Source organism: Microcaecilia unicolor, chromosome 5, assembly GCF_901765095.1.
Source record: "Microcaecilia unicolor chromosome 5, aMicUni1.1, whole genome shotgun sequence".
Lineage (NCBI taxonomy): Eukaryota > Metazoa > Chordata > Amphibia > Gymnophiona > Siphonopidae > Microcaecilia > Microcaecilia unicolor.
The window spans coordinates 194,266,250-194,282,467 of NC_044035.1; the positions used below are offsets into that span (position 1 = coordinate 194,266,250).

At 41.7% G+C, this 16,218-nt stretch overlaps 1 protein-coding gene across 1 annotated transcript in view; it reads right to left on the bottom strand.

Annotated features, from left to right (window-relative positions):
• Positions 1-16,218, bottom strand: part of CTRB2 (chymotrypsinogen B2) — a 141,470-nt gene that overhangs the window by 44,057 nt on the left and 81,195 nt on the right. The window contains exon 4 of the mRNA XM_030205013.1: positions 966-1,044. Coding sequence (XP_030060873.1) covers positions 966-1,044 — 79 coding nt within the window. The remainder of the gene's footprint in view (positions 1-965; positions 1,045-16,218) is intronic.

Below are 16,218 nucleotides of genomic sequence, written 5' to 3' on the forward strand. Positions count from 1 at the left end.
TGACATTGTATTATATTTATTTTATTTTAATATTCTTCCATGCAGTCTATTATGATATTTTTTGTATTGTACTGACATCATATTTCCATGTTTACCTCATTTATTGTATTTCTGTTCATATTTGGTCATTTTACTATTGTTACGATGTTAACAAAGTTGTAAGTTTTATGTTAAACTGGACCTGCTGTACACCACCTTGGGTGAATCTGTTCATAATGTTAAAAAAATGCTTACATAAATAAATAAATAAATAAATAAAATAAGAGTTGCCCTATTAGGTTAGATCAAAGATACATCTAACCCAACATCCTGTTTATAAGTGTGGCAAATCCAGGTCACAAGTACCTGGCAGGATCCCCCAAAATAGCAAGATTCCATGTTACTTGCCTCCAAGGATAAGCAGGTACTTTCTCCAGGTCTACCTTAATAATAGTTTATGGACATTTCCTCCAAGAATTTGCTCAAACTCAGGACTAAAACTCCTCCTAACTTTCTAACTTTCACCAATTAGGGGCTGGGACTCTCCCATTTCCTCTGGTTACTGACACAGTTTCACAGCTCACTGAAGTACCTTTCTGCAGCATCTCTTTTTTTACTTTTCATTGGAGGAACCTGGTGGAATTTTCTATGCCTAATGCCTATGCATAAAGCCACAGGTTCCTACGTATTGTAATTTACTGTATCACATTTCCCCTCTTTCTTTCTCTCCTCCACCCCCATATTACTCTCTTCTCCACCTATCTATATACCCCCCGCTTTAACACTGTACACCGAACATGTTGTCTTCCAGATCTGCAATAAATAAAGAAATAACCAAGAAGAAATGGAAAGATTCATTTGCACTCTATGAGTGACTGAGCAGGCCTTGTGAAGAAATAACCAAGGAGATATATACATTGATAGATAATTTAGCTTTAACACAAGACTATAAGCAGTTTATCATCTCTAATAATCAGTTTACTTACCTGAGCAACTTTCAGTTTCTGAATAGCTTCTATATTAGATCTTCTGTCATGTTCTCCAAGAACCACAAAATTGGATTTTCTGATAGAGACAAGAAATATTATGAGTACTCATAGCTTCTTATGGTGGCTGTGGCCTTTTACCCCTAAGCTCAGCTAATGATTACTGTGGCCTGCAACAACACCCTTTCAAGACCACTATCCCCTTGCATCCCTGAAGTGGTGGTATCCTGTGTAACTGTACAGACCACACAACCCTAAAACAAGCTACAATGAGACTGCATTCCATGAAACTAACTCACAACCAGATATAAAACAAATTAAACTGTGGAATTTGTTGTCAGAGGACATGGTCTAGGCTAATTATATAAATGAATTTTAAAAAGTTTCTCGAGGATAGATGTGTTAACAATTATTTGTTAGGTAGACTTCTGAAAGTGAACAACAGGGAATGGATCTTCCCATTAGGACAGTGTTTTTCAACTGGTGTGCCGTGACTGATCCCCAAGTGTGCTGTGGGAAACCCCTCAACTCTCATTCAGCTGCTGTCACACACTGAGAATCCCTCTTCACTTGCATTCAGGGACCAGTCCTCTCATGGTCTGCTATTTTTTCCACTCTCCCTGGTCCAGTTTATCGTCCCCTCTCCTTCCCGTCTGGCACCTCTTCCCTCAATCTCAAAATTCCTCACCCCCACCCATCCTACCTTCAAACTCATGCCTGAGATCCCCCTTGGCTTTCCTTCTCCAGTGCCCCACCCCTTCTGACACAACTTCTCTGTTTTCTCCCTTGACTGCACCCTGCTGAGCTGGCAAAAAATAGGAAATTGCGTCAGAATGGGGTGGGATGCTAGAGAAGAGAAGCTGCTGGTCCTGTGACTGTCGTGGGTGACCTCAAAGACAAGTTCAAATGTGGGACGTGGAGGTAGGGAGTTTGAGAATGAGGAAGAGGTGCTAGATTGGGGCTGGGGGTATGAGGATGAAGGGAAGATGATGGGGCTGGAGGTTTGAGAATAAGGGGGAGGTGTTAGACTGGGGCTGGAGGTCTGAGGATGAAGGGGAGATGGGGCTGGGGGGTTGAGAATGAGGGAGAGTTGCTGTGGCTGGGGATTTGAGAATGGGGGAGAGGTGTTGGACTGGGACTGGTGGTTTGAGAATGAGGGAGAGTTGCTGGACTGGGGCTGTGGGTTTGAGAATGAGGGGAAGATGCTGGGGCTGGAGCTTTGAGAATGAGGGAGAGGTGCTGGACTGGGGCTGTGGGTTTGAGAATGAGGGGAAGATATAAATACATAAGTATGTAAGTATTGCCATACTGGGAAAGACCAAAGGTCCATCAAGCCCAGCATCCTGTTTCCAACAGTGGCCAATCCAGGCAAGATCCCCAAAAAGTACAAAATATTTTATACTGCTTATCCCAGAAATAGTGGATTTTCCCCAAGTCCATTCAATAACGGTCTATGGACTTTTCCTTTAGGAAGCCATCCAAACCTTTTTTATACTCCGCTAAGCTAACCGCCTTTACCACATTCTCTGGCAACGAATTCCAGAGTTTAATTACACGTTGAGTGAAGAAACATTTTCTCTGATTTGTTTTAAATTTACTACATTGTAGCTACATCACATGCCCCCTAGTCCTAGTATTTTTGGAAAGCGTAAACAGACGCTTCACCTCTACCCGTTCAACTCCACTCATTATTTTATAGACCTCTATCATAGCCGCCTTTTCTCCAAGCTGAAGAGCCCTAGCCGCTTTAGCCTTTCCTCATTTTCGTCGCCCTTCTCTGCACCTTTTCCAATTCTACTATATCTTTTTTGAGATGCAGCGACCAGAATTGAACACAATATTCAAGGTGCGGTCGCAGCATGGAGCGATACAAAGGCATTATAACATCCTCATTTTTGTTTTCCATTCCTTTCCTAATAATGCCTAACATTCTATTTGCTTTCTTAGCCGCAGCAGCACACTGAGCAGAAGGTTTCAACGTATCATCAACGACGACACCTAGATTCCTTTCTTGGTCCGTGACTCCTAACGTGGAACCTTGCATGATATAGCTATAATTCGGGTTCCTCTTTCCCACATGCATCACTTTGCACTTGCTCACATTAAACGTCATCTGCCATTTAGACACGTGGAGGGGCATAATTGAACGGGGGCGCCCATCTCTAATGACGGCCCCGTAAAGTGGCGTACCCGACCGTATTATTGAAACAAGACGGGCGGCCATCTTTCGTTAGAGATGGCCGACATTGATTTTCGCCGATAATGGAAACTAATGGCGGCCATCTCAAAACCGACCAAATCCAAGCCATTTGGTCATGGGAGCAGCCAGCATTTGTAGTGCACTGGTCCCCCTCACATGCCAGGACACCAACCGGGCACCCTAGGGGGCACTGCAGTGGACATCACAAATTGCTCCCAGGTGCATAGCTCCCTTACCTTGGGTGCTGAGCCCCCCAAAAAACCCCAAAACCATAGCCTTAAAGGGTAATGGGGGGCACCTAGATGTGGGTACAGTGGGTTTCGGGTGGGTTTTGGAGGGCTCCCATTTACCACCACAAGTGTAACAGGTAGGGAGGGGGATGGGCCTGGGTCCGCCTGCCTGAAGTGCACTGCATTACCCACTAAAAACTGCTCCAGGGACCTGTATAGTGCTGTGATGGAGCTAGGTATGACATCTGAGGCTGGCATAGAGGCTGGAAAAAATGTTTTTTATTTTTATTTTTTGGGTGGGAGGGGGTTGGTGACCACTGGGGGACTAAGGGGAGATGATCCCCGATTCCCTCCGGTGGTTATCTGGTCAGTTCAGGCACCTTTTCAAAGCTTGGTCATGAACAAAAAGGGACCAAGTAAAGTTGGCCAAATGCTCGTCAGGGCCGGCCTTCTTTTTTCCATTACCGGCCGAGGACAGCCATCTCTTAACCACGCCCCGCCCCACCTTTGGTACACTGCTGACACGCCCCCTTGAACTTTGGCCGGCCCTGCGACGGAAAGCAGTTGAAGCCGGCCAAAATTGGCTTTCGATTATACCGATTTGGCCAGCCTTAGGAGAAGGCCGGCCATCTCACTATTTGTGTCGGAAGATGGCCGCCCTTCTCCTTCGAAAATAAGCAGGCCAGTCTCCCAGTCTCGTAAGGCCATCTTGTAATTTTTCACAATCCTCCTGCGATTTAACGACTTTGAATAACTTTGTGTGATCATCAAATTTAATTACCTCACTAGTTACTCCCATCTCAAGGCCATTTATAAATATGTTAAAAAGCAGCGGTCCCAGCACAGAGCCCTGGGGAACCCCACTAACTACCCTTCTCCATTGAGAATAATGACCATTTAACCCTACTCTCTGTTTTCTATCTTTTAACCAGTTTTTAATCCACATTAGAACACTACCTCCTATCCCATGACTCTCCAATTTCCTCTGGAGTCTTTCATGAGGTACTTTGTCAAACGCCTTCTGAAAATCCAGATACACAATATCAACCGGCTCCCCTTTATCCACATGTTTGTTCACCTCTTCAAAGAAATGTAGTAGATTGGTGAGGCAAGATTTCCCTTCACTAAATCCATGTTGACTTTGTCTCATTAATCCATGCTTTTGAATATGCTCTGTAATTTTGTTCTTAGTAATAGTCTCTACTATTTTGCCCGGCACCAATGTCAGACTCATTGGTCTATAATTTTCCGGATCTCCTCTGGAACCTTTTTTAAAAATTGGCGTTACATTGGCCACCCACCAATCTTCTGATACCATGCTCGATTTTAAGGATAAATTACATATTTCTAACAATAGCTCCGCAAGCTCATTTTTCAGTTTATTTATTTATTTTAGGACATTTATACCCCGCCTTTTGCCGTAGTTTTGCAGCCCCAAAGCGGCTTACAATGAACTAATAAAATAAAATAAATACAGTTACAATTACATGTCAATAGTTAGGGCGGGAAAGCTGGATGAGAAGGGAAAGGGAAAGGTAAGGGAGACGAAGATGGGCAACAGAAGTCCCGGTGGGCCAAGAGGAATGAGTTCTATCAGTACTCTGGGATGAATACCATCCGGTCCAGGAGATTTGCTACTCTTCAGTTTGTAGAGCTGCCCCATTACATCCTCCAGGTTTACAGAGAATTCATTAAGTTTCTCTGACTCGTCAGCTTCGAAATACCATTTCCGGCACCGGTATCCCACCCAAATCTTCCTCGGTGAAGACCGAAGCAAAGAATTCATTTAATCTTTCCGCTACGGCTTTGTCTTCCCTGATCGCCCCTTTTACTCCTCGGTCATCTAGCGGTCCAACTGATTCTTTTGCTGGCTTCCTGATTTAAATATACCTACAAATAGTTTTACTCTGTATTTTTGCCTCCAACGCAATCTTTTTTTCGAAGTCCCTCTTTGCCTTCCTTAGCAGTGCTTTGCATTTGACTTCATATTTCTTATGCTGTTTCTTATTATTTTCAGTCAGTTCCTTCTTCCATTTTCTGAAGGATTTTCTTTTAGCTCTAATAGCTTCCTTCACCTCACTTTTTAACCACGCCGGCTGTCGTTTGGTCTTCCGTCCTCCTTTTTTAATACGCGGAATATATTTGACCTGGGCTTCCAGGATGGTGATTTTGAACAGCATCCACGCCTGATGTAAATTTTTTACCCTCGCAGTCGCTCCTCAAAGTTTTTTTTTCACTGTTCTTCTCATTTTATCATAGTCTCCTTTTTTAAAGTTAAACGCTAACATATTTGATTTCCTATGTATACTTACTTCAAAGCTAATATCAAATCCGATCATATTATGAACACTGTTATCAAGCGGTCCCAGCACCATTACCTCCCGTACCAGCTCATGCACTCCACTAAGGACTAGGTCTAGAATTTTTCCTTCTCTCGTCGGCTACTGTACCAGCTGCTCCATAAAGCTGTCCATGATTTCATCAAGAAATTTTACCTCCCTATTGTGCCCCAATGTTACATTTACCCAGTCAGTATCGGGTATTTGAAATCACCCATTATTATTGTGTTGCCCAGTTTGTTTGCGTCCCTAATTTCCTTTAACATTTCTGCATCTGTCTGTTCATTCTGGCCAGGTGGACGGTAGTACACTCCTTTTTCCCTTTACATATGGAATTTCAATCCACAGTGATTCCAAGACGTGTTTTGTTTCCTGCAGAATTTTCAATCTATTTGATTCAAGGCTCTCATTAATATGCAATGCTACCCCTCCTCCAATTTGATCCACCCTATCACTACGATATAATGTGTACCCTGGTATGACAGTGTCCCACTGGTTATTCTCAAGAATATATCTCAAGTAAGATATAGTGGAATTGGAAAAGGTGCAGCGAAGGGCGACTAAAATGATAGCGGGGATGGGACGACTTCCCTATGAAGAAAGACTAAGGAGGCTAGGGCTTTTCAGCTTGGAGAAGAGATGGCTGAGGGGAGACATGATAGAGGTATATAAAATAATGAGTGGAGTGGAACAAGTGGATGTGAAGCGTCTGTTAACGCTTTCCAAAAATACTAGGACTAGGGGGCATGCAATGAAACTACAGTGTAGTAAATTTAAAACAAATCGGAGAAAATGTTTTTTCACCCAATGCATAATTAAACTCTGAAATTTGTTGCCGGAGAACGTGGTGAAGGCGGTTAGCTTGGCAGAGTTTAAAAAGGGGTTAGACGGTTTCCTAAAGGACAAGACCATAAACCGCTACTAAATGGACTTGGGAAAAATCCACAATTCCAGGAATAACATGTATAGAATGTTTGTACGTTTGGGAAGCTTGCCAGGTGCCCTTGGCCTGGATTGGCCGCTGTTGTGGACAGGATGCTGGGCTCGATAGACCCTTGGTCTTTTCCCAGTGTGGCATTACTTATGTACTCCTTCCACCAGGTCTCAGAGATGCCTATTATATCTAATTTTTCATTTAGTGCAATATATTCTAACTCTCCCATCTTATTTCTTAGGCTCCTGGCATTCGCATATAGACATTTCAAAGTATGTTTGTTGTTCCTATTTACATGATGCTTAGTACTTGACAGTATTAATTCACAATCTTGTCTGATTTTTATTTTTATTTAAGGACACCTGATCTACTAAGGTCTCTTTTGCATCCTCACTATCAGGATACCCTATCTTCCCTGTTTTGGTGATATCTTTGAAAGATACCTTATCCCGAACCATGCACTTTTGAGTGACTGTCAGCCTTCTCCCCATTTCTAGATGCTGGGGCTGAGGCTTTGAGATTGAGGGGGAGATGCTGGACTGGGGCTGGAGGAGTGTGACAATGAGGGAGAGGTGCTGGACTGAGATTGGGGGGGGGGGTTCAGAATGAAAGGATATGCTGGGGCTGGGGGAGTGTGAGAATGAGGAAGAACAGTTCTGCATGGGGCAAGAATGGACAGCAGTGCTGCATTGAGGGGGGCAAAGAGAAAGAGATGCAGCACTGCTCTCCCTCTTTGCCTCCATGTAGATCTGTTCTTCCTCATTCTCACATTCCCCCAGGGAGGGAAGAGGGGAGATAGGCTACATGGGAAGGGGAGGAAAGAGGGGAGACAGACTACTTATGAAGTGAAGAGAAGAGAGGAGACAGGCTGAACATAATGGGAAGGGAAGAGGGGAGACAGGCAGCACATAAGAAAAGGGAAGAAGGGAGACAGACTCACATGAAGGGAAGAGAGAGGGAAAACAAGATACAATGCAAATGAAATAACTAACTACAGACCAGTACCATCTATACCACTAATAACCAAAATAACCGAAGGGATGGTAACCAAACAACTCACAAACTATCTCAACAAGTTCTCAATACTACATGATGCCCAATCAGGATTCCAATCAAATCACAGCACAGAAACAGTATTAATTACCCTAATGACCAAATTCAAACAAATGATTGCAACCGGCACCAACATACTCCTCCTACAATTTGATATGCCAAGTGCCTTTGATATGGTCGACCACGGAATCCTACTACACATACTTGAATATTTTGGCATCGGAGGCAATGTCCTAAACTGGTTCAAGGGGTTCTTAACCTCACGCTCGTATCAGGTCACATCAAATTCAACTACGTCTGATGCATGGACACCTGAGTGTGGAGTACCGCAGGGATTCCCCCCTCTCACCAACTATCTTCAACCTTCAAAACTATCTTCAAAACTTCTATCAAACCACAACCTAAACCCATACATATATGCCAACGATGTAACGATATATATTCCTTTCAAACAAGACATTAACGAAATCTCCAACGAAATCAACCAAAGTCTACACATCATGAACACCTGGGCAGATGCATTCCGATTGAAACTGAATGCAGAAAAAACTCAATGCCTCATACTTACCTCCCAATACAACACGAATAAATTTACTGCTATTAGCACACCCAAACTAAATCTGCCAATCTCAGAAACATTAAAAATCCTTGGTCACTATTGACCGCCATCTCACACTTGAGACTCTTGCGAACAACACCACCAAAAAGATGTTCTACTCCATGTGGAAACTGAAAAGAATAAGACCATTCTCTTCCGAGATCTGTCTTCCGCAGCCTAGTGCAATCACTCGTACTCAGTCATCTGGACTACTGCAACTCACTATACGCAGGCTGTAAGGAACAAATACTGAGGAAACTTCAAACAGCCCAGAATACAGCAGCCAGACTCATCTTCGGAAAACCAAAATTCGAAAGTGCAAAACCCTTACGTGAGAAACTACACTGGCTCCCACTCAAGAAACGTGTCACCTTTAAAGTATGTACATTAGTTCATAAAATCATTCATGGTGAAGCCCCTACATACATGTCTGACTTAATAGACCTGCCACCAAGAAACGCAAAAAGATCATCCTGAACCTTCCTCAATCTCCACTTCCCCAAGTGCAAAGGCATAAAATACAAAGTACTGCATGCATCAACCTTCTCTTATATGAGCACGCAATTCTACCACGCAACCTGAAAACGACCTATGAATTAACCAATTTCCGCAGACTATTGAAGACTCACCTCTTTGAGAACATCTACTGCAAAGACCAAAACACATGAATCCATACACACCAATAGAAAAGCACTAATACACTCTCTTCTGAATACTCTTCCCCTTACTTTCATTACACTTAAAACTCCACCATAGATAAAATTGTTACACCCAATGTTCTCTTGCTATTGTTCTACCGCCCTATCATGTCCCCTTTGCTACATTCTATTGCTCTATTCCCAGATGTTATTTGACTTTGATTTTGTCTTCCCATAACTCTTCACAATGTACCCATAATCATACTGTGACCAATTGTATTTCGATTACTCACAATGTATTGTAAGCCACACTGAGCCCACAAATAGGTGGGAAAATGTGGGATACAAATGCAATAAATAATAATAATAATAAAAAGATAGATTTGAGAAGGAGGCAGAGAAATTGAAGAAAGCTGAATGTGAAACATCAGTGACAAATGGACATGAGGAGGAGGTGAGAAAAGAAATAGCAAATGGAAAGGATGCCCTGGAAACAGAGAAGAGCACACATAGAGGAAGCAGAAACAAAGATTGGGAACAAGGTGATTGGAATAATAAAATCACCAAAGGTAGGAAAAATGATTTTATTTTCAGTTTAGTGATTGAATTAGGTCGGTGTTGAGAATTTAAATCTGTCAACTTTATTTTGCACTGTGCAGGAGGATATGCATTTCTTTTTATTTATCTGGTGTTACACCATATGCAGAGTTCAGCATCTCTGCTTTCAGTTTTTGTCTGCATATTTTTTGCGTTCCCTAATTTGTATCAAGAGAGTCATGTTCTGCATCTGCAACTGAGGTGAAGAATTCTGCTGGCATGTGATGTCTGTGCAGGAATCTGTAACAGTCCATCTTTTTCCAGTTTTCCAGTACAAAGTATATTACAGTAGCATAATTAAATTAAATAACTACTTCTAAAGTTTACAGGTACATGTGTAGATGGAGGATATTACTTGAGGGGATAGGTGGGGATGGAATGGATCTTAGTGGGGATGGGCAGATATGGGTTAGATTCCAGTGGTGTGCATTGACAATTTTTGTGCCTTGTAAATATGCCATGAGATGAAAAAGGTTGAAAATCACTGCATTGAGATCTTCTAGGTACTTCCAAGTGACCCAGATTTGCTAGAGACAGATATTGAACTTGATGGTCCAATTTTTTTTTGGTATTTTGCTCAGCATTTCTCAGTAGCTCGAGGTGAGTTACATTCAGAGACAGGGTTTTTTTCTTTGTTTTGGGTTTTTTTTTTAACTGTCCCTGGAGGGCTTATAATGTAAGTTTGCCCTTAAAGCAATGAAGGATTAGGTGACTTGCTCAAGATCACAATGAACTGCAGTGAGATTTGAAGAAGGCTTCCTTAGTTCTCAGCCCGCCTCTCTAATCATTAGGGTGAAATATATATGTTTAGATAAGATGATCAGATGACTTTATGCTTCTATATGGCAGGATGATGCCTAGAGGTAGTTCTGTGAAACTACTGTTAAAGGTCATTTTGAACCCAAAGCAGCAACAGGATGGGAGTGCAGTGGGACTACTCCTATCCTGGCCCACTAGATTGCCAAGGAACCTGCCAGATGAGTCCCAAGTTGGGTTAAGGGGTGAGAGTGTTGGATTATTTGTAGTAAATAATTAGCAGATTTTAGTACACACAGCTTCAGCTTTAGAAATGTTAATTTCTTTCTTCATCTCTCTCTCATTCACCCCTGAATAATTCACTGCTGAGTCACTTTAAAGTTGAAGTAACAAAACATCTGTTTACTCACAGTTTGTAGTTAGATTATAATCAGACAGGCTTATATATACATATTACTATACATTTGTATTATCAGCTCCTTCCATGTGCTTAGATGGTAATGGATGCTCACACCACCATAGATCCTCTCAGGTTAGGAGAGAACATGAGCTCCATGTGCTCCATGTGCTGCATCTGCTGCATCTAACCCCCACAGGAAGTTGCATAGCTGTGTGACCTCTCTAAGTAATTCACATCAGAGGTCACAGAGTAATCACAGAGAAATAATAGGTGACAGTCAATGCATGTAAAATACAATACATTCCAACAAACCCCTTCTCATGCATAACTGTCATGCAATTATTTATTCATACAAAGTCCAAGCTTTATACGCAGATTCACAAAATGTTCTCTGGGTAACGGTTTGGTCATGATGTCAGCTGTCATCTCACTGGTGTGACAATAGTGTAGACTGATGACCCCTTCTTTCGCCAACTCTCGCACGTTGTGGTATTTCGTTGCGATGTGCTTGGTGCGTGACTGAACCTTGTCATTCTGTGACAGTCGGATGCAGCTCTGATTATCTTCCATTATCTGGATTGGTCTCTTTTCAGCTATTCCGAAATCCAGCAAAAGTTTTTCAATCCACATCAGTTCTCTGCACGCTTCCGATACTGCCACATATTCAGCTTCTGTAGAAGACAAACTCACAATACTTTGTTTATGACTGGCCCATGAAATTTGTACATTTCCATACATAAACACATATCCACTTGTGGATTTATAATCAGAATGATCCCCTGCCCAATCTGAATCACAGTAACATATTAGTTTTGGATTACTATTGGCTGAAATCTTTAATTTACAATCAATGGTACCCTTTAAATACCTTACCATCCTTTTAACTGCAGTCCAATCTGATTTGGTAGGTGAGCTGACCCTTCTGCTCAAAATTCCTACTGCATTTGCTATATCAGCCCTGTATGTGGTAGCTAGATATAAAAGCTTACCTATGGCTGATCTATATTGGATGTTATCTGGTAAAGGTTCTCTTACTGTTTCATCCTTCAGAAAATCAGTGATCATGGGAGTGCTTACAACTTGGGCATCTTGCATACCTAAACTTTCAATAAGCTCATTTATTTTCTGCTTCTGGCTTAGAAGATAAGAACCATCATTTTGTTTCTCAATTTCTATACCAAGATAGTATGACACATTACCCAGTTCTTTTATCTCAACATTGAGGTTTAAACACTTTACAATGTCCTTGTACTCTTGCTCACTTTTGCTTGCAATGAGCAGATCATCAACAAAAGCTAAAATGTATGCATATTGTCCATTTGTGCACCTAGTGTACAAACATTTATCTGCTTCACCTTGCTTAAATCCTAAATTTGTCAATATTTCATGCAATTTATCATTCCAACATTTTGCACTTTGCTTTAATCCATAAAGACCTTTGTTTAATTTACACACTAGCTGTCTTTGTTTTGTATTTATGAAACCTGTTGGTTGTTCCATGTACAAATCTTCAGTTATATCTCCGTGAAGAAACGCTGTTTTCACATCAATGTGGTTGACTTGCATGCCTTTTGAGACTGCAATGCTCAGAAGTGTTCTAATTGTCGTGTGTTTCACTACAGGTGCAAACACTTCATCAAAATCTTCTCCATATTTTTGAAGATATCCCTTTGCCACTAATCTGGCTTTATACCTTTCCACTTTTCCTTGTGCATTCCTTTTTAACTTGAATACCCATTTGCATCCTATAGCTTTCTTGCCAGGAGGTAATTTTGTAAGAATCCAAGTATTATTTTTATCCAATGCATCAATTTCTTCTTGTGCAGCTTTATGCCATTCAGCAGCTTCTTCTGCTGGCATTTTCTCAATCTCATCCCATGTTAAGGGCTCTTGAGCTTCTGCTGACTTTGTTAGGTAAGACAGTCTTGGGGGTGGAACACCTTTGTTTTCCCTGGATGAGCGTCTGACAACAGGTTGGTCTGACCTTTCTGCATCCTCTATATCTGAGAGTACTTCTCCAATTGATTCCCCTTCTCCAACTGTACTGTCTTCTTCAATGATCCTTTCTGTGTCTGCTTCCTCTGCCTGTTCCTCGTTAGATACAGGTGAGTTGCTTTCAGACATCTGCCTTGGTATGGCATTTATATACACTGGCATGTCTATTATGGTTCTAGTTTCATATTCTGGATGATAAGGCTCATCTGGGATAATCCAGCCTTTATCAACCCTTTTGTTTTCATCAAAATATGTAACATGTCTTATGCCAACAATGCCAGTTTTCAGATTCAAAATTCTATATCCTTTGTGTCCTGGAGCATAGCCAACTAAAATGCCCCTTTCTGTTGTGGAATCCAGCTTATGCCTTCTTTGCTTTGGTACATGAGCATATGCTGTACTTCCAAATGTTCTTATGTGTGACAGGTTTGGCTTCCTACCATGCCATGTCTCATGTGGTGTGCGCTCAGCGCCTTTAGTTGGCATTCTGTTTTGTAGGTACACTGCTGTGAGAATGGCTTCCCCCCATAGTCTTTTAGGGAGATTGCTATCTGACAGCATACATCTGGTCATTTCCACAAGTGATCTAAATTTTCTCTCTGCAACAGAATTTTGCTCTGGTGTATAAGCTACTGTTGTGATATGTTGAATGCCTTCTTGTTCTAGAAATGTGCGCATGCTTTGTGAAGTGAACTCACCACCATTGTCGGTCTGAAGAACCTTTGGTTTCTTTCAAATTTATTGCTCACCATGGCTACGTATTTCTTCAGCATGTCTGTGACTTGACTTTTTTCTTTCAGCAAATAGGCCACACAGTATCTAGAGAAATCATCCAAGAATATTAGCACAAATCTGTTATTTCCCAATGATGGGATATTAAACGGTCCACATAAGTCACTGTGTATTAAGTCCAGCACTTTATTACTCCTATTTCCTGTGTATTCAGGAAATGAGGGTCTCACACCTTTTTGAGTGACACAGTCTATGCATTTCTCCATTTTACCAGCATCTGCACTTATCTGAATGCCGGTGGCCAGTTGCTTACTGTAAAGATCCTGGATCACCTTAGAATCACGATGTCCCAGGCGGCTGTGCCAGATTTCCAGACTACATTTACCATCATTCTTCCTTACTTGCGCCATATGTGAGGCTTCACCTGAAATGTTCAGCTTATAAACATCATTATGCATAAAAGCTTCAGCATACACTTCATCATTTTTAGAGATTGTGCACTTACTGTTTTCAAAATGAATCACAAATCCCTTCTTATCTAATGTAGATACACTAAGCATATTGCAAACTGCTTGGGGAATATACAAGACATCACTTACAGGAATTTCTTTAACTTCATTAGACACTTTGCATTTTAAGAATCCAATACCCTTTGCTTGGATCTTAGCAGTCCCTGCGTTTGCAGTTTGAAGAATTCCTTCTTCTGGACACATTTCCTGAAAGAAATCTTTACAATTGGTTAAATGGCATGTGCTCCCTGAATCCAAAATCCAAGTACTTTCATTTGAATTATTATTTACCATAGTCAAAGATTTTTCTGCCATTAGAAAGCCCTTGTGTTTATCTTTGTCCTTCATACATTTCCTGGTTTGAAAATTCTTTAGTTCCATTGGCTTAGGTGAGCTAGAGGGAGTGTTTTGTGTTTCCTTACACCATTTAGATACATGTCCCTCCTTTCCACATGAGTAGCAAATCAGCTTGCCCTTGGGTGGAGTTTTCCCATAGCTCCGCCTTCCTCTGTTCTTTGCCAAGAAATTTGTTTCATTTCTCTCTGACTGACTTTGAGAACACATCTCCTCAGAATCATTTACTATGCATTCCTGCCTTAGTTTTGATGTTGCCTGTTCAAAAGATTGCCCTTCAATGGCCTCATTTACAGACCTAAAAACATCAAACTTCTTTGATAGTGAGGTAAAAAGAAATGCTCTTTTCAATGCATCACACATGGGAATTCCAGAAAGTTCTAGCTTTTGAAATGAAGACATAAGATGCATAATGTGATCATTACATTTACTTTTATCCCTTAATTTGGTTTCATTCAACTCTGCTAACCAAATTGGTTGCTGCTTTGCATATGTAGTTGCATACATAGTTCTCAGTTTATATAAGATGTCCTTTGGTGTATCTTTTCCCTCCACTAATATGGCTTGTTTCTCTGAGAGAGCTTCCAAAAGCATGCACTTCACATAATAGTTTGCATTGTCCCATTCAGCCATATTTTCAGCTGTTCTGTCTTGATCTAAGCATATATTTAATCTTTTTGCTCGAAGGAGACATATGAATCTTAATTCCCACTGCCGATAATTAAACTCAGTTAATTTAGGCACCTTGAGAGAATAGAACAATGGTGAATTTCTTCCCTCAGCCATTTTCTTAGCCTTCTGTCTGCTGTGTGGGGGGAGAGAGAGACAGACTGAATCTTTCCTTTAAAACTTAAGAGAAAAATGTGGCCTTTTTTTTTCTGCCTGGTAATATTTCTCTTCTTTTTCAATTCCTGAGCCCTGGGCCCATAACCCTTTTGTTGGATTATTTGTAGTAAATAATTAGCAGATTTTAGTACACACAGCTTCAGCTTTAGAAATGTTAATTTCTTTCTTCATCTCTCTCTCATTCACCCCTGAATAATTCACTGCTGAGTCACTTTAAAGTTGAAGTAACAAAACATCTGTTTACTCACAGTTTGTAGTTAGATTATAATCAGACAGGCTTATATATACATATTACTATACATTTGTATTATCAGCTCCTTCCATGTGCTTAGATGGTAATGGATGCTCACACCACCATAGATCCTCTCAGGTTAGGAGAGAACATGAGCTCCATGTGCTCCATGTGCTGCATCTGCTGCATCTAACCCCCACAGGAAGTTGCATAGCTGTGTGACCTCTCTAAGTAATTCACATCAGAGGTCACAGAGTAATCACAGAGAAATAATAGGTGACAGTCAATGCATGTAAAATACAATACATTCCAACAGAGAGTAGGGTTGGGGTATGGTGTTGGATGGTACCTGTTGGGAGGGTGAAATTTGGTAGGGTTGTCTGTTAAGGGGGTAGGGTTGTATCAGAGGGAAATAACTATTGGGGGGTCTGGATTGTGGAGGTCACTGATGGGGGGAGTCTGGATTTGGGAGTTGGGGTGCTTGTTGGGGAGATTGGAGGGGTACTGCATTGGGGATAGTGGCCATGCCACTGGATTATCTGTAGAACATCTAGCATACCAAGGGCTTGGCGGTCCACCCTGGGTGCAAACAGCAAGGGGGTGCATGGTGCACGTGTGCGGCTGACAGTTCTGCTGGTCCCCTGCCCCCTCTAATGTCAAATTTTTGTTCTGGGCAGGGGACTGTCAGAGCCAACAACCACATGCCTGCTCCTTGCACCCCATTGATTTGAGCAGGAGGTGCTCCACCTTGGGGGGGGGGGGGGTGATGTTTGCTTGATGATCATGGGTGCAAAGGTAAATGTGGGCGCTAGTCTGGAGCTAGTGGCCTCTAGCGCCTGC